The sequence below is a fragment of the Heteronotia binoei genome, chromosome 6 (assembly GCF_032191835.1).
Source record: "Heteronotia binoei isolate CCM8104 ecotype False Entrance Well chromosome 6, APGP_CSIRO_Hbin_v1, whole genome shotgun sequence".
Lineage (NCBI taxonomy): Eukaryota > Metazoa > Chordata > Lepidosauria > Squamata > Gekkonidae > Heteronotia > Heteronotia binoei.
In genome coordinates, this window is record NC_083228.1 from 99,211,654 (window position 1) to 99,235,447 (window position 23,794).

Sequence of the window (23,794 nt, forward strand, 5' to 3'; positions counted from 1 at the left end):
TTTTAATTTGTAAGTTTTAACTGTGGGCTGATTTATGTTGTTATCTGCCCTGAGCCCACCCGCAGGAAAGGGCAGAATACAAGCCAAATGGGAAAGAAAAAGTAGAGAGAGAAGTGCTGATGAGTCTTTACTGTCAGTCATTTCCTGTAAGCACAAGGAGAGACCCTCACAAATTCTGTCTTAAGCAACAGTAGTTTACTATCTGCATGAGAAACAGACCACAGAACCAGAAGCCAGGAAAGCTGGTGGCACATATGACAGCAGCAGGCAGGCAGAGCTGAGAGAAGTGTGAGAACACATTGTTAGTGGTGCTTCATTCTGCACCACAGAAACAGGAGGAAAAACTCAGCTGCCTCCACCTCTCCTAAGAAAAAAAGATAAACTGGCATCTTATTTAGCACTAAAAGGATGTAAATTTTACCTTCGTGACCCTTGAGGGTTGTAATGACTGAGCATGTGTTCTGCTCCAGCTTCAACAGTGTTATTTGCCCAGAATAGTCACCAACAAAGGCATGCTGGGTTTCAAAGTCGTATCTGTGCACAGCTAAGTCAAGGAATGACGTTCTATGTTCCAGGTCCCCACTTAACAAGCAGCAGAGCCTTTTTACCAGCTGAATGACAGAAGAAACTTTACAGCCTGCAGAAGCAATCAATGTTCTAAGCTGTGGAGTCTTGTGAGCAAAAATTCTAATTCACAAGCTACTGGCATTAAAGTTGTGAGCAAGCAATCTGGCTGCTTCAAATTAGTGTGCTCTGAGGCCATCCTTCCTGAGCTAGGGCAAAAATATGTGAACCAGAGGCTTAAAACCTGTGAGCTCACACTAACTCAATTTACAGGGAACACCGGAAGCAACGCAAACATAAGGCCGCATGCCATTGCATGCTGGGATTCCATAGGTGCTGACTAAGAGGACACACAGAGGGGTAGCCAGAAACAGAAAAGTCTACATTAATACAAAGAAAAGATCACTAGATTGTCTTAGTCTTAAAAGAAATGGAACACTGATTTTCAGATTGTTACACTAACATAAAGACTACAAATTATTTTTTCAAACAATAATTCACACTGTGTTCCAACTTCTTTAAGTACACCCAAGCCTCGGATTCATTGGGAGCTCACAGGACCACAGCTCCTGAACCTTTCTGAGAGTTCCACCTCCTCCTTCCCACCTTGTCCACTGAATAGTGGGTGCAGCTGCAAAACAATCCTTGGATGAGCCCCACCACCCATTTTTCTACAAAATGACCCCAGAAAATCTGAAGCCAGAATTTGGGGGACCTGTAAGTGAGAAAAGAAAATCCTTTGGACTCCAATGAAGCGGTCAACTCAGCCTGCCATCTTGTTCCTTCTGTAGTGCTTCACTGCTTCCCAGCTCAACAGCCTAAAGACAAAAATCACTCAACGATGCATGAGCTGTGGTGGTGATGGAAAGTGCCATCAAGTCACAGCTGACTTATAGTGTGTCAAGAATTCTTCTTGCTATGAGCACTTCCATTTTGATCCAGACTTTTGTAATCTCATTGCTGTTTTGCTGGAGTAGCTGGCAAGCTAATCAAATGTGTTTTGTCTGGGAAACTTACAAGTAATCTTTTCTCATCCTGAGTTATGTGGTACGCCTAAGCATCAAGGTCAGTTACACTCAGAGACCATTGCTTTTGATGTAATTTGTTCTAACTGGAATTAGCACAAAAAGGCACTCAATGCTTCAAACTTATAACAGTCTGGGCCATACAATATATGTCTGTGCCTGGGGAACCCAGTTCTACCAAGACATAGTCTTGGCCTGTAACTTCTTCATTAAGTGAATAAACTCCTATGATTCACCATCATAGAGCTCATCGTCGATGAAGACTGTGCAGTACTTGACATGGTGACCTCTTAAGGTTTTCAAGGCAAGAGACAGTCAGAGTTGGTGTGCCATTGCTTGCCTCCTTGACATGACCCTGGTATTCCCTAGAAATCACCCATCAAATACCAGCCAGGGCTGACCCTGCTTAGCTTCTGAGATCTGAGGAGACTGGGCTAGCCTGGGCTATCCAGGTCAAGGTACACAAACTGTATCCCAGTGCAATACTCTGAATATTACTCATGGATCTCTTGTCAAGATGGGCCTCTGCTAGTCCAAAGCACTTGTAATCACACCATTTCCAAGAGTATGATTCAAACCCCCTAACATTTGTGAAATATCATGGTTAATTACTCAGAATATCCCAGCTAGTGTGTTGTCTATTTGCTTAATCCTCTCTAACCAACTCCTTAGCTACTGCACTAAGGAGGCAGTGAAATGATTATTTCTGCCTTGCCTTTAATGACTCTAGCAACCAGGGTAATGCCAAGATGAAATTCCCTCTGAAGATGTGAAATCAGTCACTAAAAGAAGATACCTTCTGGGAAAATGTTAATGGTGTGATCTTGAATACAAGAGTACCAACTTCATCCTATAGGATGTGGATTGAAATAACAGTTCTCTGGTAGACTCATTTAGCATCAATAACAGGTCTTTCTATTACTGATGGGAAATGAAGACTGAATAGCGAGTAGAACAAAGTTTGAGTCATCTTTTAAAATAAGGGTCACATTATATTATATAGAAAAGGTTTGAGTCCAGTGGCATCTTTAAGATCCGCAAAGTTTTATTGTAACTGAAGAAGTGAAAGCTTAGGCCCAGAATAAAAAATTGTTGGTCTTAAAGGTGCCACTGGACTCAAACTTTGTCCTGCTGCTTCAGACCAACATGGCTGTCCACCTGCATCTATCTTCATGAATAGTGAGTAATGAGACACAACACAGGACCACTGCAAGAATTAAAGATGTTACTATTTACAGCTGTGGTAGGCTGTTATTAAAAGATCTGGATGTATGAGAAATTAGCCCTACACTACAGCTTCCAATGGCTGGCTCTGAAAATGAACAAAGAGAATTGTTCATTCTAAAACTCTCAGTATCTATATTACAAAGGTACCGCCATATATATCAAGGAAGCAGACCTTGAAATACTGATGGCCAGAGGCAGCCTCAGGTGAAGGCCCTTGGCTTCTATTCTCTGCTGGCCCTCTAGAGCATCTGTTTAGCATGTGAAAGAGGGTTCCTCAACTGATGGACCACTGGTCATCACATATTCCAGTAGAGAGATGAAGTCTGGCACGTGATCCAAATGCAAACATGAAAATCTCCACGTTTATTTTATTATGATATAACCACTTTGAAGGATACTGCAGGCAAGAGGCCCAGGAGGTGAAATAATGTCTTCCCAGCATGTTTCCACTCCTGGTACACATCCAGCTGACACATTTATCGTGGCCGGTACTGATAACCCACTCAGCTTCCAAGCAGAAGATAACTGAAGACACTCGATTCTGATGAGCTGCAGAAACACAGACAGAATGCAACCACTTACAGCCAGAAATATTTACATAGACATTTTGATTGGAACAGAGAGTCTCCACCTTTATACCTTCTCCCGAAATTTAAGCTCTCCTGCCTTCTTGTACATTGCACAACTGGAGTGGTGAGAAACACAAGGTTTTGTCTGCCTTCTCAGACAGCTTCTGCAGCTCCTCATCACTTGCTGAAAAGCAGAGCTCTGAGACAGGACACCACTCATGTGTTCACACTCACACAGTCAGTAGTATGAAGGGCAGTGAAAGAACAGCCTACTGCTATTCCACCCACATGCCTCTTGATTTAACTGCATGGATGAGACAAAGGCATGAAATAGTGAAAATAACTAGTTCTAAAGTACTAGGGGAAGATTTCAGTTCATTTTTTAAAAAGGAAATATCTTTAAAATCACTGAACAAAAACCAGGAATATTTGCCGAGGCAAGGGGCATGGAGGAGGGAGAAAAGATCTCTGAACACCCACTCAGAGAGACACCTGGCCATTTTCATCTGAAATACACTTCACAGCTACTGAAACTCACAAGGGGAAAAGACATAGGTAATCATTTCCCAAGCAAGGTACTAGTTACTGGTGGAAGGTGATGATTTTCAGTAGATGGACAGCTGGGAAGGGGGGAGTGAGGCTCAACAAGTCCATATTCTTCCATGCTGGTCTCCCAGTTAGAATTGCACCCTTAAGCGATAAATTAGGAGGCAAATGTAATTTTTTTAAAATTACAAAGCTACATGTAATGTACAGCTTTACCCACAGTTACAGCTCCCAAAAAGACAAAGACTGCCAGCATGGCTTTGTTTTCTCCCTATGAAGGTTTTCCATTTAATGCTGAATGAAAGTCTGTTCATAAAGACTCCTTGTGGTTTGTCACTTCCTGCATACAGAAATCTGAAGGACCTTCTCCATTAAGGACACATCAGCAGCTCAGCTTAAACACACAGCATATACTCTTAAAGTGCTGTTACACCTCAACTAACTTCTTATTGGGGAATATTAATATTTCTTAGCTCAAAATGGTAAGTCTATGAGAGGTGAGGTGAGCGAGGATCTCTGTCAATGTTTATGGAGATAGACCACTGAAAATCCTTTGGTTAATAACGGATTTTATATAGGTATATTTTATTATAGGTATAGGTTTTCAAATAGTTACATCCCAATCAAACAATTTCAAGCATACAAGAGGAATACAGTGGTTAGCTGAATAAGTATGGATGTGGGGGGGAGGTGATACAATACCTAGATCTTGCAGGGTAGGCTCAGTCAGAGGAAACACAAGGCCTCTGGAGGGAGATTTCTCTTGAGAAGAAGGGGGGTGAGGGTAGGAAGGGATGGAGGGAGGAGAGGATGGAGGAATTCCCTTTTTTCCCCTTTGACCAAAACTGACAGGTGGGATTGCCCGCCCTCCAGGGCAAACCACATCACGTCAAGTGATCCAACCACCCAATGAGGAAGCAGAGCGCCACACCAATGGAAAATCAGAGTGTCACACGTGGAACATCCAATCAGAGATCACTGTGCCACAGATCCACACCCCAATGGAGGAATTCCAACTACACTGGCCAAACGACTCCCCATGGCCCCGTTCTTCCAAACCGACTCCCCCGAAGCTCCCCAAAAGAGATAGACCTCCCCCACAGCGTCAAACATGGATAGGCACCCACCAAGGGCCCAGGAGATCGGCCGACCCCGACAGCCCCAGCAATAACCAAAGAAAAATAGAAACTCTGTTCCCTGGCAGAAATGTGAGACCAGTCCACAGGCACACCACACATTCACAACAAGATGGCCACTTAACCTTTAGCCTTTGTGTTTCTGCTGTCTTGCCCTGAAGAATAACAGAACATATATATACAAGCCATTTATTTGTGTTGCAGGAGTCCTGGTAACCCTTATTTTTTTATGCTTTGATAACAGGACTTAAAGGGTTGCCAAAAGAAGTGAAGGAACTTTTACAGCTCTGCCCACCATGTGTCCCCCTCTGGGCCTGGAATTCTTCATTTCCAGGAGCAGAAAGATGGATGCTTCTTAGCCGTTCAGCATTGTCTGTCCAGCCTGTGAATCAGACTTGACATCATTCCAGCCTGTCTGAGGCCTAGAAGGAATTGGATTTTTCTCCATTATGTGCAAGAAAGACCATTCCAATTCAAATGGGCATTGCTGTGTCATATTAATATGCTAGGGTTACATTGCAATATCACATTCCAGGGGTGCATGGCTTGGGAATCAACACAGTGGTGTCTTTCTGGATATCAATATACTCTTAAAGTGCTGAAATAATCACATTAGGAAAAAAAAGGGTGAACAAAACTGGGAAAAATGCACTCTCTTCTATTAGAGTTACTTTTAAGAAAGAAGGATTCCTTTGGAATGGGAAAACAAATCATCTGCTTTGCCATAAAGGGCCTTCTGTGGCTACTTCTGAACACAAAGTCTCCTTTAAAAGGAAACAAATTTCTGGCGCAAAATGACAAGAAGTCATGAGATTGATCTGCTCCTACGGGCTTGGCCTCATGACAGAAAAGGGTGGTTTATATGTAGAGCATCACATTAGTCCCCTTTGAGCATGTGACTGTAGCCTATTCTGTTCCCACATGCCCACTCTGCTCTGTTTTGTGCAGACATTCTCTCCTCTCACATCTCTCATAACCACTGGAAAAGTTTTCCCAAAGAGAACACAAGCTCACAGAAGGCAGGAATTTTTCAGTGCCTCTGGCCAGAGTGAGCATTACTGCACTGTACAAAGGAAAGGTTTTCCCAAGGCCTGTGGGAGTTTCCCATGACGAATCACTCCACCACAATACAGCAGCAGAGAAAAGTAATTGAATCAGCAGTAGATTAAGCCTCTCTAGTTTTTGTAAATATCTGCCACAATTCATGAGAAATCCAAAAACCAAATATGGTCACATGCTGATGGAAAGTCTATACCCTGGTTCATTACCATCTTATCACTGATGCATAGAACCAAGAGCATGTTTATACATATGCACATCTGTTAAAAAAGGAAATACAGGAGAAAAAACTGTCCTAGGTAATATAGCTATGTGCATATTCATGCATATATGTGCAGATGCATAAAAGAAAAAAGCACACAGAAGTTCTCTAATGAGAACCCATAGTTTATCTTTTGGCCTCAGGATAATGTCAACCACCAGTATTACCACTATTGTGGTAATAATAACATTTTATTTATATCCCACCCTCCCCACCGAAGAAGGTTCAGGGCAGCTAACAGCATTTCATACAATAAGTTATACAATAGGTATTAAAAACAACATTAATCTTAAAACATTCTAGTTATAAGTTAAAAATCAATATTTCTGGTGCTATTCTATCAGCAAATATGATGGCAAGTCACTTTAAGCGAATCCATCGATCATTCAATCGGCAAAGGCCATCTTAAAAAGGATGGCCTTGCAGGCCCTGTGGAACTGTTCAAGGCTCCGCAGGGCCCGCACTTCTTCCAGGAGCTGGTTCCAAAGGTGTGGCGCTGCAAAAGAGAAGGCCCGTGTACAGGTATTTTGGAGTTTTGCCTCCTTTGGCCCGGGGATAGTCAGCTGGTTCTTCCCCGCTGACCTCAGTAATCTCTGGGGTTCATATGGGGAGAGACGGTCCCTTAGGTAGACAGGTCCTCGGCCATATAGGGCTTTAAAGGTAATAACCAGCACTTTGTAATGAACCCAGTATATAACTGGCAGCCAGTGCAGTCTGTGTAGGCCCGGCCGTATGTGCTCCCACTTCGAGAGCCCTAATAACAACCTAGCCGCCGCGTTCTGCACCAGCTGCAGCTTCTGGGTTCGGCACAGAGGCAGCCCCATGTAGAGGGCATTATAGTAATCCAATCTTGAGGTGACCGTTGCATGAATCACTGTTGCTAGGTCCCGGCGCTCTAGGAAGGGGGCCAACTGCCGTGCCCGCTTCAGATGAAAAAACGCTGACTTGGCAGTGGCCGCTATCTGGGCCTCCATTGATAATGAAGGCTCCAGTAGGACCCCCAAGCTCTTGACTCGGTGCGCCGCTTTCAGTGGTACACCATCAAAAACCGGGAGAGGAATTTCCCTCCCCAGACCGCCGCGACCCACACAAAGGACCTCTGTCTTCGTCGGGTTCAACTTCAGCCCACTCAGCCTAAGCCAAGTTGCCTGGCCTGCAAAGCCAGGTCCAGGTTCCCTGGGACGCAGTCAGGCCGGCCGTCCATTAGCAGATAGAGCTGAGTGTCATCTGCATATTGATGACACCCAAGCCCATACCTCCGGGCAATCTGGGCAAGGGGGCACATATAGATGTTGAACAACATTGGGGAGAGGACTGCTCCCTGCGGCACCCCACAATCTAGTATGTGCCTTTGGGATAGCTCACTCCTGATTGCCACCCTTTGTCCCCGTCCCTTGAGAAAGGAGGAAAGCCATTGTAGGGCCGACCCCCTAACCCCTACGTCAGCGAGGCGACGAGTCAGTAACTGATGGTCGACCGTATCGAACGCAGCCGACAGACCTAATAACATCAGCACCGCCACGCCACCTCGATCCAGATGCCGCTGGTGGTAAAATGTACCACCATTTAAAAAAATTATTTCAGCTAATTATATCAGTTAACATATTCTGGCAAGCTCCAACTTAGGTCTGCAAACAGGAATAACTTATGCAAACACTGGACATAGGTTGCTACTCGGACTAATATTTCCAGTTAAAAGTTTTTATGGGCAAAGTAATACCTGCTTCGTTGTTTTATTACCTGGGTAGGTCCTGACGAAGTTCATCTTGTTAAAGTCTTCTGAGATATGAAACTCCTGAAATCAAAGTTAAAGGAACTCTTAAGAGACCAGAAGCAGAGAATGAAGTTGGCACCAGTTGTTCACCCAAAGGTTTCCTCATAAGCTCTATGGCACAATCATTTGCAAAAAGTTGCCTACTTGCATCTTACATTTCATGGTGGAAAATGCTGAAAACCTGCTATGAGTATGGTTACTGGAGATGCTGCAGCCTCCTCTGAGGGAAGAAGGGAACCAATACGGAAATTTTTACAAGCATTAGTTAGAGAGAGTGTAAAGGGGCCTATTTGGCAGAAAGATTTTGTACTTTGCGTTTGCCAGACAGCCTCTTATAAAGGATTATTACTTCAACAACACTTGACATTTTACTGTCCTTTCAACAAGCCAGATAAAATGGCTTCAAATTGTGAAAATAAGCTGGAAAGGGAAACTTCAGTCTCTTCCAACTGTTTTAGTGAACTAAATTAGCTTTATGATCTGCTGAGCTTCATTGGGGATTTCCAAAGAATGATTTCAGAGACAGCCCAAGACAGGGGTCCCCCAACCTTCTTGAGTCTGTGGGCACCTTTGGTATTGTTATACAAAGTAGTGGAGAGAATTACAAAATGAGTGCCACAGGAGGGGAGCCCACCTCAAAATGGCCATGACAGGAGGTGGAGCCACACACAGGGACAAGAAGAATAATTTGAAAACAACGATAAAGGGATAGAGGGGTGAGGCAGAACAAACATTGGTGGCAGATGCTGTGAACAATGACTTTACTCTGTACAGCCAATTGGATTTCTAATGGCCAATCAGAAATCCAGCAAGGCAGGAGCCCTACCTGGCTCCAAATACTTTCTAAAAACACTTGGCAGGCAGGTGCCAATGCACCCAGGAGCACCACACTGGAGATCCTTGTCCTGAGAACTGCTACCCAGCACAACAGAGAGACTGAAGTTCAAATGAGGGGTATGGGTTGAGGCCATTTTGCAGTCACCACTTTAAAGAAGAGTCTCTTGGCCTTCAATTAAGCAGCAGCCGGTCTGTTTACTTCAACAGCAACATGCACAAACACAAACAATATCCAGACCCTGTGAAAGCTCTATGGCTAAGAGCTCATTTACAGAGTCTAGAAAAGCAAAAGCTCTCAGGGCCTGCACTACTTCAGAATGCAGCCAGGAGATTGAACACTGCAACATTCTGCTGCATACAAGATGTCCTGCAGAGGGAAAATGGGCAGATCTCTGGGAAGACTGTCAGAATCCTTCTCACTGACGTATCCGTTTTCTACTGGCAAGAAACATTTGCTAAGAGGCATAAAGAGTTGCTTTGCAAATATTCTGGATAAAGGTGTGGAAAAGAAGTACATTAAAGCTGCATGAACTAGTCTGCATGTCACTTATCATCAAATTGGTAGATGTCAAACTGTGGGCAGGATGCACAGTGCATATATCGCACAATGTGATGGTCACATCACATTCAGGAATGAAACTCTCAATAGGCTGAAAAGCAAAGACAAGAGCATAGCTCTGTCATTTCCAGTCCTTACCCCTGGATGAAAAACAAATTCTCACCACCGTACAGTGTTTGGATTTTCCACAGCAGCAAAGTGCAGAAGCCTGCTTTAAACTTGCAAATACATTCTTTGCACAGACAACTGGAAATGGCTAATTCTCCATCCAGACCTACATTTTTCATTAACAGTGGACTGAATGGGACCACTGTTAATCAGCTGTCAGATCTGCTGACCTCAAGGTCAGATTCCCAAGTCAGTTCTCCTGTCTCTCTTCAGAGCCCTTAAGTACACATGTCCTCTTTTAGCAAAAAGTGCCATGATAAACTTGCATCCGGGCTGTATCACTTCAGATGGCAGGTGATAGCTTAGATTGAATGCTTCACCATACAAAAAACATTCCTTGTGTACAGAAAACCAGGTGTTAGGAAAAGGGGTTCTGGACTAATCTGCTCATGGAGTTCCCCCTGTATAGAGGTCGCCTACCTCATACAGAACAACACTGAATCATGTGATCCCCTCCCCTACCTGTGGCTTGGAAAGATACACTCCAGAAACAGGTTCCCTTTTTGAGTATCTCTACTATTACGCCATCAGTCACTGATTTCTCCTACAACAGGTTGTAAACCCACTGTGATGGAACCATTTCACTTGAGAGAGGTGTACAATGCCAAGGACATTGCTGGCTCAGTGCTAAACAGCGATAGCTCACTGGTGAGTCCGCAACGAGCAGCGTGTGCGAAATTATACTTCTCTTTACAGGATAAGCTGAAAGCTATTGGGTCACCTCTTATAGATTTAATTAGGTTAATGGAAAATAATCCCAATTTGAAACCATGTTAATCAGCTGCAAACTGGCTAATAACACTAACTCTCTTATGCCAGAGAGTTAATTTTTCCCATCACATTCAGGAATTCTCTCAAGACTTACACAAGAGGTGCTTTATATGATATGAACAGCTGTTCCAAAAATGTCCGGTTAAACACAGAAGCATATGAATGACAGCAAGGATCATATTAGGCCCATAGCAAAATTTATTTTTAATTACTGAAAAGAAACAAGAGACTCACCATAATGGCTCCATTGTCTTGGCCTACAAATATTCGTCTGCTGTCATGGTGATATGCCATAGTGGAACAAGGAGCTGCCATGAAAGATAAATGATCACAATGTAAGCATGACTTAGGATGATTCTGTACTTTGGCCCACCCAACCAATAGCAAGGTAAACCACTGTTTAAACCACACTGTGATTCTTATCTCCATGCACCTGCCAAGAAAAAGCAGAATGGATTCTGTGTAAACCAGTGCACTCTTGTTATCTTACTTTCTTGTTTGAGAGTAGGGCTGACAACTTTGTTTTTACTGACCTGTTCTTATACTTTTTAAGCCCATCTGAAAACATCAGCAGGCAATAATGCTGATCTCTGTGCCATGAAAATTTTTCTTGCTCATTTTATGTAGATTAAACTGATGCTAACAGTCTAGGAGTATGCTAGGCTTTTCTCACCAGTAAGGTCGCACCCTTAGTTCAGATCAACAACATTTACTGGAAATAACAAACATTTAGGCTGACCCAGTCAAGGGATTTCTCAGATTTCAAAACCTTTTCAGAACAATCTGGCAAGGGAAATATAAGTCTACAATCAGGAAGCATTTGCTTCTTTTCCTGTTAGATTAAGAATGAGAGTGAAAGGTAGCAATACAAAGGCTGTCATTCTGTTAGCTAAGGAAAGGAAAGGTCCCCTGTGCAAGCACCAGTCGTTTCCGACTCTGGGGTGATGTTACTTTCGCAACCTTTTCACGGCAGACTTTTTACGGGGTGGTTTGCCATTGCCTTCCCCAGTCTTTTACACTTTCCCCCCAGCAAGCTGGGTACTCATTTTACCGACCTTGGAAGGATGGAAGGCTGAGTCAGCCTTGGGCCGGCTACTTGAATCCAGCTTCCGCCAGAATCAAACTCAGGTCGTGAGCAGAGAGTTCAGACCGCAGTACTGCAGTACTGCTGCTTTACCACTCTGCGCCATGGGACTGCTTCTGTTAGCTAAACTGGATACTAATTTGCAAGACACGTGAGAGAAAGAAGAGCTTCAGTTCAGCAAATGAGCCCCACAGAGGCAATGTTTCATCATATGCAACTGGGCAATACAAGGACAATGTGACTGTATTTCCTGCCAGAAGAAGTCAATATAGTTCCTATTTGGGTGTCAAATCTAAATATCTCACACAGAAGGCCAGGGTCACTTTGACAGACTTGCTGTCTTGCTAAGTTCTATGAATTTAGGCTGATCATCAGAGGGAGGGCAGGAAGGGTTGCATTTCCTGGCCTTTTCTTACATGGTCAGAGACATGCCAGTTGTCACTTTGGGGTTAGGAAGCAATTTTTTCCAGACCACTTTTGCCAGGGAGGATTTTCTGCAATCTTCTGGGCATGGAGCAGGGTCATTGGGGTGTGAACAGGGAGGTATTTGTGAATTTCCCGCACTGTGCAAGGGGTTGGCCAAACTGTGGCTCAGGAGCCACACGCAGCTCTTTTACACATATTGTGCAGCTCTCAAAGCCCCCATCACCCTGTTGGCCGGATTGGAGAAGGCATTTCTCTCTTTACAGAAGAAGAAGAAGATGATAATAATAAGTTTTATTTATTTATGATATTGGATTTATATCCCGCCCTCCACTCCGAAGAGTCTCAGAGCGGCTCACAATCTCCTTTACCTTCCTCCCCCACAACAGACAACCTGTGAGGTGGGTGGGGCTGGAGAAGGCTCTCACAGCAGCTGCCCTTTCAAGGACAACCTCTGCCAGAGCTATGGCTGACCCAAGGCCATGCTAGCAGGTGCAAGTGGAGGAGTGGGGAATCAAACCCGGTTCTCCCAGATAAGAGTCCACACGCTTAACCACTACACCAAACTGGCTCTCCACCATTCCACCAGCAGATTGGAGAATGCATTTAAAGTTAAAGTTGCTTTCCTTCCACCTATCCCTCCCCCCATCTATTTGCTTGCCTGCCTGCCTGCCTGCCTTTTGGCTCTCAAACATCTAAAATTCATGTATTACGGCTTCAAACATCTGACATTTATTCTCTGTGACTCTCATGTTAAGCAAGTTTGGCCACCCCTGGACTAGATGAGCCTGGATGTCCCTTCCAATTCTATGATTCTGTGAATCTATGCTTCCCAAGTCAAGGGGGTGAAGGAGGAAACAAACGAACAGAAGATGCAGATAGCATTATCACATGATATATCTTGTGAACTACATACAGATGTCCAGATGCCTCAAATAAACCTACCACAGAACCATTAGGCCAAAACAATGACAACAAAGATTCTCAAAACTGAGGTCGTAAGGGGTCACAAAAGCATCCAAGGAGAAAAAGAGGAATTTAGAGGAACATTTTATTCTAATCAACAGCAATGGGAAATACGGCAATCTTTATGTATCTATTAAGTTAAGCAACACAGATGCCAAAGGAAGGTTTTCCTCCCCCCCCCCCCCCACTACAGCCTTGCAAACACATCCGTGGCTTGCTTTTTTACAAAATAGCTCAAAGTCTCAAAACTCTTTTTCTTCTATAATTCTATCATTGCATGCATGGAAGAGCCTATTAGGAAACAACTGAGCCCCTGTGTGAAGAAAACCAGGGGTTTCAATGCATGTGAACATCGCCACATAAAGCCTGCATGAAGATCACCAAGGAATTATCAAACAGCTGGTATTGCACAAGATAAGCATTGAAATTGGTATGTATTTTTTACCATCCAGGCCTCAGATGCACCTAACTAATTAAATATTCCTTAAAAGCACGTGTCTGTCTTTTATTCTACAAAAGAAATAAGTAGTGGTCAGTGAACACCATTCACATTTCTTGCAGCAGCAGATTTTTTTTTTTTGAAGGACAGCGGAAGAATAGAACAATATAATAAGGAAGACATACAACACTAATCTCAGGAAGGTCAGCACCTTTTTAGCCAATAATACATCACAAGATAAAGTGCAGCCTGCAGCAGCTCCTTGTGTTACTTTCAGCACCAGAACCTCCTTATAATCCCTGGGCCAAAGGAGGCCCGTCTGAAAGCGACCAGAGACAGGGCCTTTTCGATTGCAGCTCACTGTTGGTGGAACCAGCTCCCAGAGAAGGCGAGGGCCCTGCGGAACCTTGAACAGTTCCGCAGGGCCTGCAAAACAGCCCTCTTCCGGTTGGCATATAATTAGTTGATATCGGAATGCCTGAACATTAAATCTCGAACATCAGATGATTGAATACTGGAATATTTGAAGAACTGATTTAAGGAAAGGTAGCATAGTGCATATTGATGTGAGTTTTATGTGTTTTTATGTATTTTATTGTATAATTATTAATGTATTTTTAAATTGATTCTTGTTAGCTTTTGTGTTGTGAGCCGCCCTGAGCCCGCCTCGGTGGGGTAGGGCGGGATATAAATCAAAAATAAATAAATAAATGTAAAAAATTAACTTTCATGTGCGTTCTTTAAAACATGTTTTAGCTTTTGAAAGCAAACAGATTTTTTTAAAGGTTTCACACACCTCAAGTATAATGCATGACAATAAAAACAGACCAAAATCCGTTCCAAGAAACATGGATTAAGGCTTCATGCATTTCAGGAGGGAAGCATTTTATTTTTAAGGTGTGCAAAGCCTTAAACATCCTTTTACTTTCAGAAGCCGAAGTGGGTTGAAGGACCCATATGAAAGGGACGTAAATCAAATGAAACACTAATACGCACGTTAAAGATCAGTTACATCAGTAGAGGCTAATTTTTCCATACTGGTGTAGAACAAGACATAGACATCATCAACATGCAGAGATTACACATACGTCTGTTTAGCACCTACTGCCACCTACACCACCACCAGAGAGGATGTGCCAGTGTGGTGTAGTATCAGATTAGGAGTTGGAGACCCAGGTTCAGACCATTGCTTGTCACAAAATTATTAGAAAACATTATGCCTGTCACTCCCTCAGTCTCACAGGGCTGTTGTGAGGATAAAACACAAGAGGGAAGAGGCCTGTACACTGCCCCAAACTCCACGGAGGAAGGATGGGATGGAAATGTCCTAACCAACACATTCCAGTGGGATTGTGACCCAGACAGATTCAGCACAAGACACAGGCACCACAAAGCAGGGAATGAAGTTACTTACATGACATGGTGTGGTAAATGCTGGGCCAGTACTGCCCACTATCCCTCTTCAGCCAGACTCTGATCGTCCTGTGAACACGGGGGAGAGAGAGAACCAGCTTGTGTAATTCTTTATGAGAAACTCCTCCTTATGGGCTCACTAGCAAAAAATAATACTACATTTCAAGAGCATTCAAGCAAACATCTAATGCATACTTACCTTACAAACTCACATTAAATAAGTTAATTCTGTCTGTTGTCCTTAAGACCCACTTCCTTGCTTCTTCACTACTAAGCAGTTCCCATAACATTCAATGGAAACTTTTTATCACGTGCAACAGAATTACAGCTATGTAGCAGCTGCTGATCTGAACTGTAAAGCATTATTTTGTGCATGCCTCTTTCCAGGTTTGCAAAAACCGCACTGCACAAATGGACTTTTCTCCCATGCTAGTGTTAAGTGATTGAATGGAACTATGATGTAATTGCACACATTCTGGGACCAATCCTAAGCAGGTCTACTCAGAATTAAGTTCCATTTCATTCAACAGGACTTACACCCAAGGAAGTGTTCTTAGGACTGTAGCCTCAGTCTGCTTCTTCAACTCAAATCTGCACAGAGAAACCAAAGGATTCAGATCCACTTGATCTCCAAATGCAACTCTAAGTCTTGATAAGAAGGTACTAAAAGGAGCTAGGTAGTATTTCCCCTGATATCCAACCAAGATACCCCCTTTCTTGCCACCACAAGGAAAAGTAATTTAGTATGGTGTATGGGCACAGGAAGTATATTCAAATCCCTAATAAGCCTTCTTATTTTAATTTGGAAGCAGGAGCACAGACTCTTCACTTGCCATTCTCATGACCGCAGGAGATACATGTGCACTCCAGTAATATTTATGCATGCAACAGAAAAGGCTCACTAAGAAACCCAAAGATCAAACAGTTGTAAAGCAACTGGGGTTGAAGAGTTCTTGGAAAATATTTTGACATAACATAAAACAATTGTAACAATGACAAAGGTGACAATAAAACAGACATTTCCTTCCAACCACCTTCCTCACACTTTTAAAGAGAGGTCCAGTTTATACTTTACACAGAACTTACACATTGTTACTCCCTGGGCACAAGAACACAATGAACCAAAGTAGTGCTGCAGAAGAGATTTGAGATCAAGAACTGACACATTATATCCCCACTGTGACAGACTATACACCCAATCAGTTCACCACAGAGGTAAGGTTTCTCCTGGGGATTTTGCCTGCAGGCAATTTACACAGCGACTGCTCTATATTAGGTCTTAGCTGTCAGCTGGGGTACCATGTGTCATAACACCCTCTACAGACGTCTACCCTGCCTAATGTCAGGAGATCTGCTGCCACACATCTTTCCGCTGCTGTCCTTCTGGCAACAAGAGGAATGTCCCTTCTCTACAGCTCAAGCAATATTTCAGAGTAAAAGCCTAGATTCAAGATTTCTGCCTTTTATCCTTGAGTGACTGTTTATGCTGTGATGGCAGATAAAAGTTCATCCAGTTTGAGGAAACAAGAATTATTTTCTTAGCTCCAACAGAATCCAATGCAACGGATGCTGTAATTCCCAAAGGCTCTCATGAACCTGCGACAATTAATTCTTTGATATTGTGAAACAGAGTACCACCCAGTGACTTATGGAAAGCTAAAGCTCACCTCAGTTTCTTTACAGATTTCCATGTGTGCCACCTGCCGAAAAAGCAAACGACTCCACCACAATAAGGGCAAAGGTAGGGCAGTGTTATATGCTGGACAGATGTTGACGACATTCTATCTGTAATTGTGTTATGCTGCTAACTGCAAACTACTATTCTAAAGACTAGTAAGGGTTCTGAATCTGGAATTCATCCATGCATATAACTGGGAAAAGCTCAAGGACAGAATTCACTGGACGCTGTGAAAGTTTTCTGCACACAGACTGAATGAGAACCACAAAATTATTCTTCCCAGAAGCCAGCTGTGCCCAACCCAAAAACATACTCCTGTTAAAGATGGGAATTCTAAGTCTCTACAACTTCACCAGCCATGCCTCTAGGGTCACTCTGCAATATCTCAAGGCAAAGCAGAACCATCAAACTGATCTGTCAAAAAAATCCTCTTATCAGTCCAGTCTAAACATCACCTGTCTTGAAAGCTATGCTCACCCTATAAAGAGGTAGCCATCCTTCCACCAGGGTTAGAATATGTATAATGAAGAGAGTCTGCACTGGGCAACCTACAAGCCTATCTGCATTGGCCAAGGCTAAGTGAGCACTGAGTCCTATGAATAAACTGATTTCTCTATTGCTTCCCCGATTCGTATATAAGGCCATCTATCCAAACTAGGGGAAGGGCTTTCATAACTCCCACAAAAAGGACGTGGTGTTCTCTTATCTTTTTATACCTGTAGCCAGTGTGAATTACTGGTAGGCAGAGGGAATGGATGAGAGAAAAGTCCTGTTCCAGCAAAACTTAAGCTTTAGCCTAGAAACTACTTTCCAAGGCCCTGCAATGCACAATAATTCAAAAATCTGTACCTCTAAAACCTCTGCAAAGTGCTTTCCCCACACTGATATGCTACCTCCCACCAGCACCCATAATACCTAGGGGGTGGGAACAGAGAAAAAATGTGAACCCTGCCAGGACTTCTGGTACTTGGTAAGGTTTACAGGACTGGAGAAAAGCCCTTATTAGCTAGAGGCCAAAAAGTGAGGCACCCCCTCTACACCTCAAGACGACTCTCCTCCTCTCTTGTCCCCTTCCACATTCTGAAGATCAAACAAACTGGGTGATCACTATGCTTCCCCTCCCTCTTCTACAGGGAGTCTGGGGTGGGTGGAAAAGGAAGAATGAACAACTGTGGAACAGCAAGGGATTGTATCTGACTGGGCATATTTGTGAGGGGAGAGGGAGAAACGTTAATAAGAGATTTTACCTAATCCTTATAGATAGCTTTAGAAGAGGATTAAGCCGATTCACTGAGAACGGGTCTATCAGCGGCTACTAGCCATGGTAACTAAAAGGGATCTCCATACTGAAAATCAGAAAACCTCCTAAAAAGCAGTGCTAGGAGGCAACATCAGAGGAGGGCCTCAGCCTTTACACCTCGTTTGTTGGTCTTCCAGGGTAACCGGCAGACCACCGTGTGAAAGTGGGCGCTGGGCTAGATCCAGCAGGGCTCTGGACCACGTTCCCCCTCTCCCTTTTATGGGACAGTCCAGCTGGGACAAGGGAGAGGGGGGCGTGTCGCTCCCGGCTTACTGGCTTCCTTCCCACGTTATTTCCTCGTGGGTGCCTTTTGTAGATTGGGAGGGAAAACAGCTGCGTCTTCCGCGGACAATCCGAGCCTGGTCTCAAGGGGGCAGAAAGGAACGGACTCCTCCAGCGCCCCCTAGAGGGACGACGAGAAGGACGCGCACGGGACCCCGCCACCCTGCCCAATGCAGCCAGGAAGAGCGCCCTCCCCTCCCTCCCGCCGGGGCCAGCAAGCCCCTTCGCGCCAGTCGGGCGCCCTCCTCCGGGCTGCGTCTGCCGGCCCTGCCCGCTGCTCCCCAGGGGCTCGTCGTCACCTGTCCTCGCTGGCCGTGATGATGCCGTCCTCCTTGGGGATGATGAGGGCGGCGGTGACCGCGTCTTGGTGCCCCTCGATTTTGCTCAGCAGGACGGGCCGGCTGCTCTGAGGCCGCGAGTGGATCTCGGCCGCCATGGCGCAGGCCAGCGGGAAGGGAAGGGAAGGGAAAGGAGGAGAAGCGGCAGGCGCGGAGAGCGGCCCGGAGCAGCCGGACTGGCGGGACCGCCGGAAGAACTCAGCGCCCGGCCATTTTCCGTAGGAGCAGGAAGAGCGCCGCCTCCGGAAGAAGCTGGGCCGTAAGGGCCGGCCGCTAAATCTGTGCCGCTGTTAAGTGCCGTAAACCACAGAATAGCGGGACCGCCGTAGTTCGAGAGGAGTTCATTACTGTCTCAGTCTCCTCGTAGCCAGGTCGATCATTGGACTCTGAATTATATAGACGAAATTTAGTATAGATGAAGAAGCTCGGGCTGTTGCCGTAAGACTCATTGTAACAACTCAGTGATATTTATCGATAAACATGAAAGCAGAATATGTTTCCTTGGTAAATTAATGAATTCGCCCTCATTTCCTGTGTGAAAATAAGCACATCATTGTAGTGGATGATTTAACCTAGTGCTTAAAGAATATTGCAAGCGCTCCATTTAGGGTTGCCCCAGAATTATAAGTGATCTCTCTGTTCTGGAGACAATAGATACTTCGAAAGGGGGACTCAGTTGAGATCCCTCCTCAAACCTTGCTCTGCCTAACCTCCACGCTCCAATCTCCAGGAATTTCCCAACGCAAAGTATGAAACCCAATGATGTTTACTACTTCTGGTAATAGTACCATCATTTACTTTATTTACTTCGCTTATACTCTGCCTTTCTCCCCAAAGCAGTTTACATGTTCTCCTCTCCTACATTTTTATTTTCACAACATCCCTTTGAGGTAGGTTCGGCTTTGTGTATGTGTGTGTGTGTGACAGCGAAGGTTCCAAGCTTCCACCTGGCAGTCAGATCCTAGCCCAAGCACTATACCAAGGAAGGAAGGAAGGAAATGGGTCCTGCTTCTGTAAATCAGAGGTTCCTCAGATTCAGATTTGCCATGTCCCAAAAGTCTCGCTCTGCTCCTATGTACATTAAACAGATGAGACTCCTCTTGAAGGGCCTGGTGCTGCCTCTGCATTGCAAATAGTTGTAAAACAGCTATTAAAAGGTCTCTTTTGTAATTGCATCTGTATCACAGCCAAGAATACATCACCGGGTGGCCCTTCTGGATCCATTCAGAGTACATTCACAAATAACCAACAGCAATAAAATTAACTGACATGCACTGATCTTTAACCCTTCAGGAAGCAGAATCATTGCTTTACCATGGCTGTACTGTGACTGAAGGGTCCCAGGCAAGTGGCCATACTAGGTCTTGGCTCCAGCCTTCTAAGGCAGCAGCCAATCAGGAACTTTCCCTATAGGTTGACTAGTCAGTTGGCAACTGACAGGTGCTGCAGGTGAGGCTAAGAATAACTGACCCAGAGTTACCCAGTGAGCTTCATGACCAAGTGGGAATTTGAACTTGAGTTTCTCTTGACCACTGCACTGTGGTTCTATGAAATATGTTGATACAAGAAGGATGTGATGTTGTCATGAACGGTAAGACAGCATTTCACACAACCAACAGAGTTAAACTGGGGGAGAAACTTTCTAGAAATATATTAGATCACAAACAACTGCTGTTAATAAATACCTTGCACTGAGATTCCAGCTTAAGGCAAAGAACTCTTTTTTTTTAGTTTACTAACAAAGAGTAGCCCTAAATTTAGTGGTGCTAAATTTCATCAACCAAAATTGCTGGAAAACAACTTATTCATCCAGCTTTCTTCTAGTGACATAATGGATTGTTTTTCCTTGACCATTAAAAAAAAGGTTAATGGTTTGGGAAACTGTTGCAGTATATTCATAAGCGTTAATTATGACAAAACTGATTTCTGAATGTAAAATTTTGCTGCATCAGTGTGTGCCAAGAAGGCACACAAGAACATGGAAGGAGAGGGTCCTTCGAATCTTGCATTCTTGCGAATAGCAGAGGGATCATCAGAATGGGGGCTGCCTTTGCTTTGACACTGAGGTCTCATGGGTTTTTTTGTAGAAAAAGCCCAGCAGGAATTTATCTGCATAGTAGGCCATACCTCTGATGCCAAGCCAGCTGGAACTGCGTTCCTGCTCAAAAAAAGCCCTGAAAATATCATTGAGAAGAGGGGTACGTAGCTTCTCCCCTTTTCTTCTCCTTCCTACTCACCCATTATGACAGCCAGTGTGGTATAGTGACTAAAAGTGGCAGACTCTAATCTGGAGAACTGGGTTTGATTCTCCATCCACATACAGCCTGCTGGGAGAAAGTTTCTCTGAGCTCTCTCAGCCCCACCTACTTCACAAGGTGTCTGTTGTGGGGGAGAAGGGAAGATGATTGTAGGCTGCTCAGAGACTCCTTTGGATAGGAAAAAGTGGAATATAAAAACCTGGTGCTCTTTTTCTACCCATCAACCTATGTTTTATCTGCCCCTCATCTTCCCCTATATTATTGATTTGCTTATTTCTCCTCAATTTCTGACCCAAAGCATATTACATCAATCACCTGTTCACCATTGTAGCGTAACAGCAACCTGTGAGATAATTAAGCTGAGTGTATGTGATTGGCCTAAGGTCACCCAGTGAACACCATGGCAGAATGGGAATTCAAACCTGGAACTCCCAGATTCTAACCTGAAATGCTAACTACTATACCACACTGGCTTTTGTGAGGTGGCTGCAGTTGAACAGTAGCAAGTAGCCAGGCCTAAGTCAAGAAAGTCATGTTATATTAAGTTGCAAAGTGGTTGCTGCCATGCCTGGCCCCTCAAAATCCCCCCAAAGAGCCCTACCTCCTCCTTTGCTTTTTACTGGCAAAAACAAAGCCTGGAAGGCAGGCGATAGTGTGTGGTTGCCTAGCAACTGCTGAGAATATTTCCCTCTCTAACACTAAGGGCACTACTTCTATTATTGGGGGAAGAGCCAGCCTCACCCTTTTAAAAGATTTCAGATTTCTGCAAACCTGAGTGTTTTTTAGGTTTATAGATAGATATGCCTCATCTGTTCTTGGCTCCAGCTTCTGGATTTTATTATCTTGTGGCTGCTGTTCAAGCCTGGACCACCAAGGTCAAAACAGGTCTGGCCCCTCTCCCTGCCTTTTACCGACAGAAAACATTTTTCTGCTTTAGGTATTGCCATCCAAAATCCCACTCTTATTTTCCTGTTTTTAAATTTGGTCTCCATTTGCTAAGCTAACAAAAGTGACAGTGCCTCAGATAAAATCAGTCTGTTGATTACTTTTAATCCTTAGATGCGTGTTTAATTATTCTATTCTGATGGCATTTTCATAGCTTTCTTGTTCTTATAGTAAATTCTTGTTCTTATAGTAAATTAGTCTATGATTTGACTCAACACAGCCTCTCATCTCTTTTGCTTCCTATTTTTATTTTTCCATTCCTAAAACAGCAGGTTGATATTTTAGTGGTATCTCACCTAATCCTTCTTAGAATAATCGAGTCCCACTCTTTAGTCAATTTATGACAAAAAAAATTGTGATATGTGATTTGTCCTTAAGAGGGCACTGTAACCAATTTTTCGACTAATTCAGCCTTGGAAAGCAAATATTCAACATGCTCTTCTGACATCAGGTTTTAATTCATAGGAAGAGGTATATGAGGACTGCATTAAAATAGTTTAAAGAATGTAAGACAGAGGATCAAATGTCAGCCTACATGGCTTCCATTATAAACATATATATGACATTTCCATCACGAAGTATTTCAAACTGTCAGATAATCATGTGGAGAATAAAAGCCACAGGGGACACATCTGTCCCTCAGCAGACCCTATTACATCTAAATAGCCTGTCATGGAATAGCAGGATTATTGCAGTGGTATAGTTGAAGGGTGACCATTGCACAAAAGGTCCACCTTAATTAGGACCTTTGTCCATTCGACTTAAAGTGTAAGGGGATCCACTGATAAGCTGCACATGAAGGGTAAAGGCGAAGAGTATGTGAGCCAAAGCTCATCCTTAAAATGAAAAACCAGTTTGTTGTAACTTGTGCCTAACACATACATGCATGGCTTACATTTCTTTTCCCCCTCCATGCCCCCTGTAAAGATCTCTGGAGCACAGCCACTTTTCAAAGGCACTTGAGCTGCTTTTTGGTAGCTGAGGTGTAAAGCAGCTTCTATATGTATTTTTATTTGATTTTTTACAAGCTCAGAGCTAAAGTCCCAAGAATGGAACAGGATAAAACTTAAGAATATGTTCATAATATTAAAAACAAGAAGCAGATTGCAAAGCATCTTCACAACTCCTTCTGAAATATGCAGTGAAGTAACTGGTGTTTATGACATATTCAGTGCTTCAGACAGACATGTAGAAATCACAGCTACCATTCTGTATATGAACTCTGGTTGCTGCTTCCAGATTTCTTTACAAAAATATTATCATTTTTTAACAGCAGCATTTTTTAAAGGCTTCCCAAAATTCTATTTCTTAAACCATGACATTAAAACTTCAGTGAATCCCAACAAAATATAAATGGATGATGAAATCAGAGCCAATATTTTGGCTTTAAGCATATTTAAAAAAACCAACTTTCATCAGGACTGAAGAAAACTACCTGTAGGACTGTACATAGAAGGTGAAATCATGGTGTGTATTATTCTACCCCATTCTGCAAATACACATATTGTAACATATTTAATATTATTCTACTTGGAAATGGTTAACTGATGCCAGAAGCAACTTTCACTTAATTTTGCTATAAGCCAGCATTTATGAACATAATATAAGTGCATACAGTTTTCTGGTCTCATTCCTGTAGCAAACAAGAAGTATTAGCAGATATGGATTCCCTTCTAAATTTGAGACACAGAAGGTACAACCAAAAGTTCTCTTATGCAAATCTGATGTCACATTAGTCCTAAACAGTGTCATTTATTGATAAATCTAGATTTTCTTTAAAGATATGCCATACAATATATTGCAAGGGCTCCTGGCATAAGCATCCAACACATCTATTTCAAGTTACTTGCATGCACATGAAAACACAGGGCATTTCAAAATATTCCACAGAGAGCCCTGACCTGGGTACCTTAAGCAAGCCCCTCTTGTCAGATCTCAGACGCTAAGGAGGGTCAGATCTGGCAAGTACTTGGATGGGAGATCTCCTTGGAACATCAGAGCCTAGAGGCAGGGGCAGGCTTTATTCAGCCACCTCTCTGAATATTCTCCCAGATGCCGCAATGACTTCCAGGTGCACCCTCACACACACACAAATATATATTATATATTCCACAGGGATATAACGTGGCAGTAATTCCTGGCAAGGAAACTATCTACTACATATGAGAAGC

General features: G+C 43.5%; 1 protein-coding gene across 1 annotated transcript in view; it reads right to left on the reverse strand.

The window, feature by feature from the left end:
* The window catches only part of WDFY1 (WD repeat and FYVE domain containing 1), a 34,571-nt gene extending 15,906 nt beyond the window's left edge, over positions 1–18,665 (reverse strand). Inside the window, exons 1-6 of the mRNA XM_060242195.1 lie at positions 18,382–18,665; positions 14,824–14,891; positions 10,732–10,805; positions 8,129–8,183; positions 3,215–3,365; positions 422–534 (exon numbers count right to left, since the gene is read on the reverse strand). Coding sequence (XP_060098178.1) covers positions 422–534; positions 3,215–3,365; positions 8,129–8,183; positions 10,732–10,805; positions 14,824–14,891; positions 18,382–18,518 — 598 coding nt within the window. The 5' untranslated portion in view covers positions 18,519–18,665. The remainder of the gene's footprint in view (positions 1–421; positions 535–3,214; positions 3,366–8,128; positions 8,184–10,731; positions 10,806–14,823; positions 14,892–18,381) is intronic.
* Positions 18,666–23,794: the final 5,129 nt, after the last annotated feature.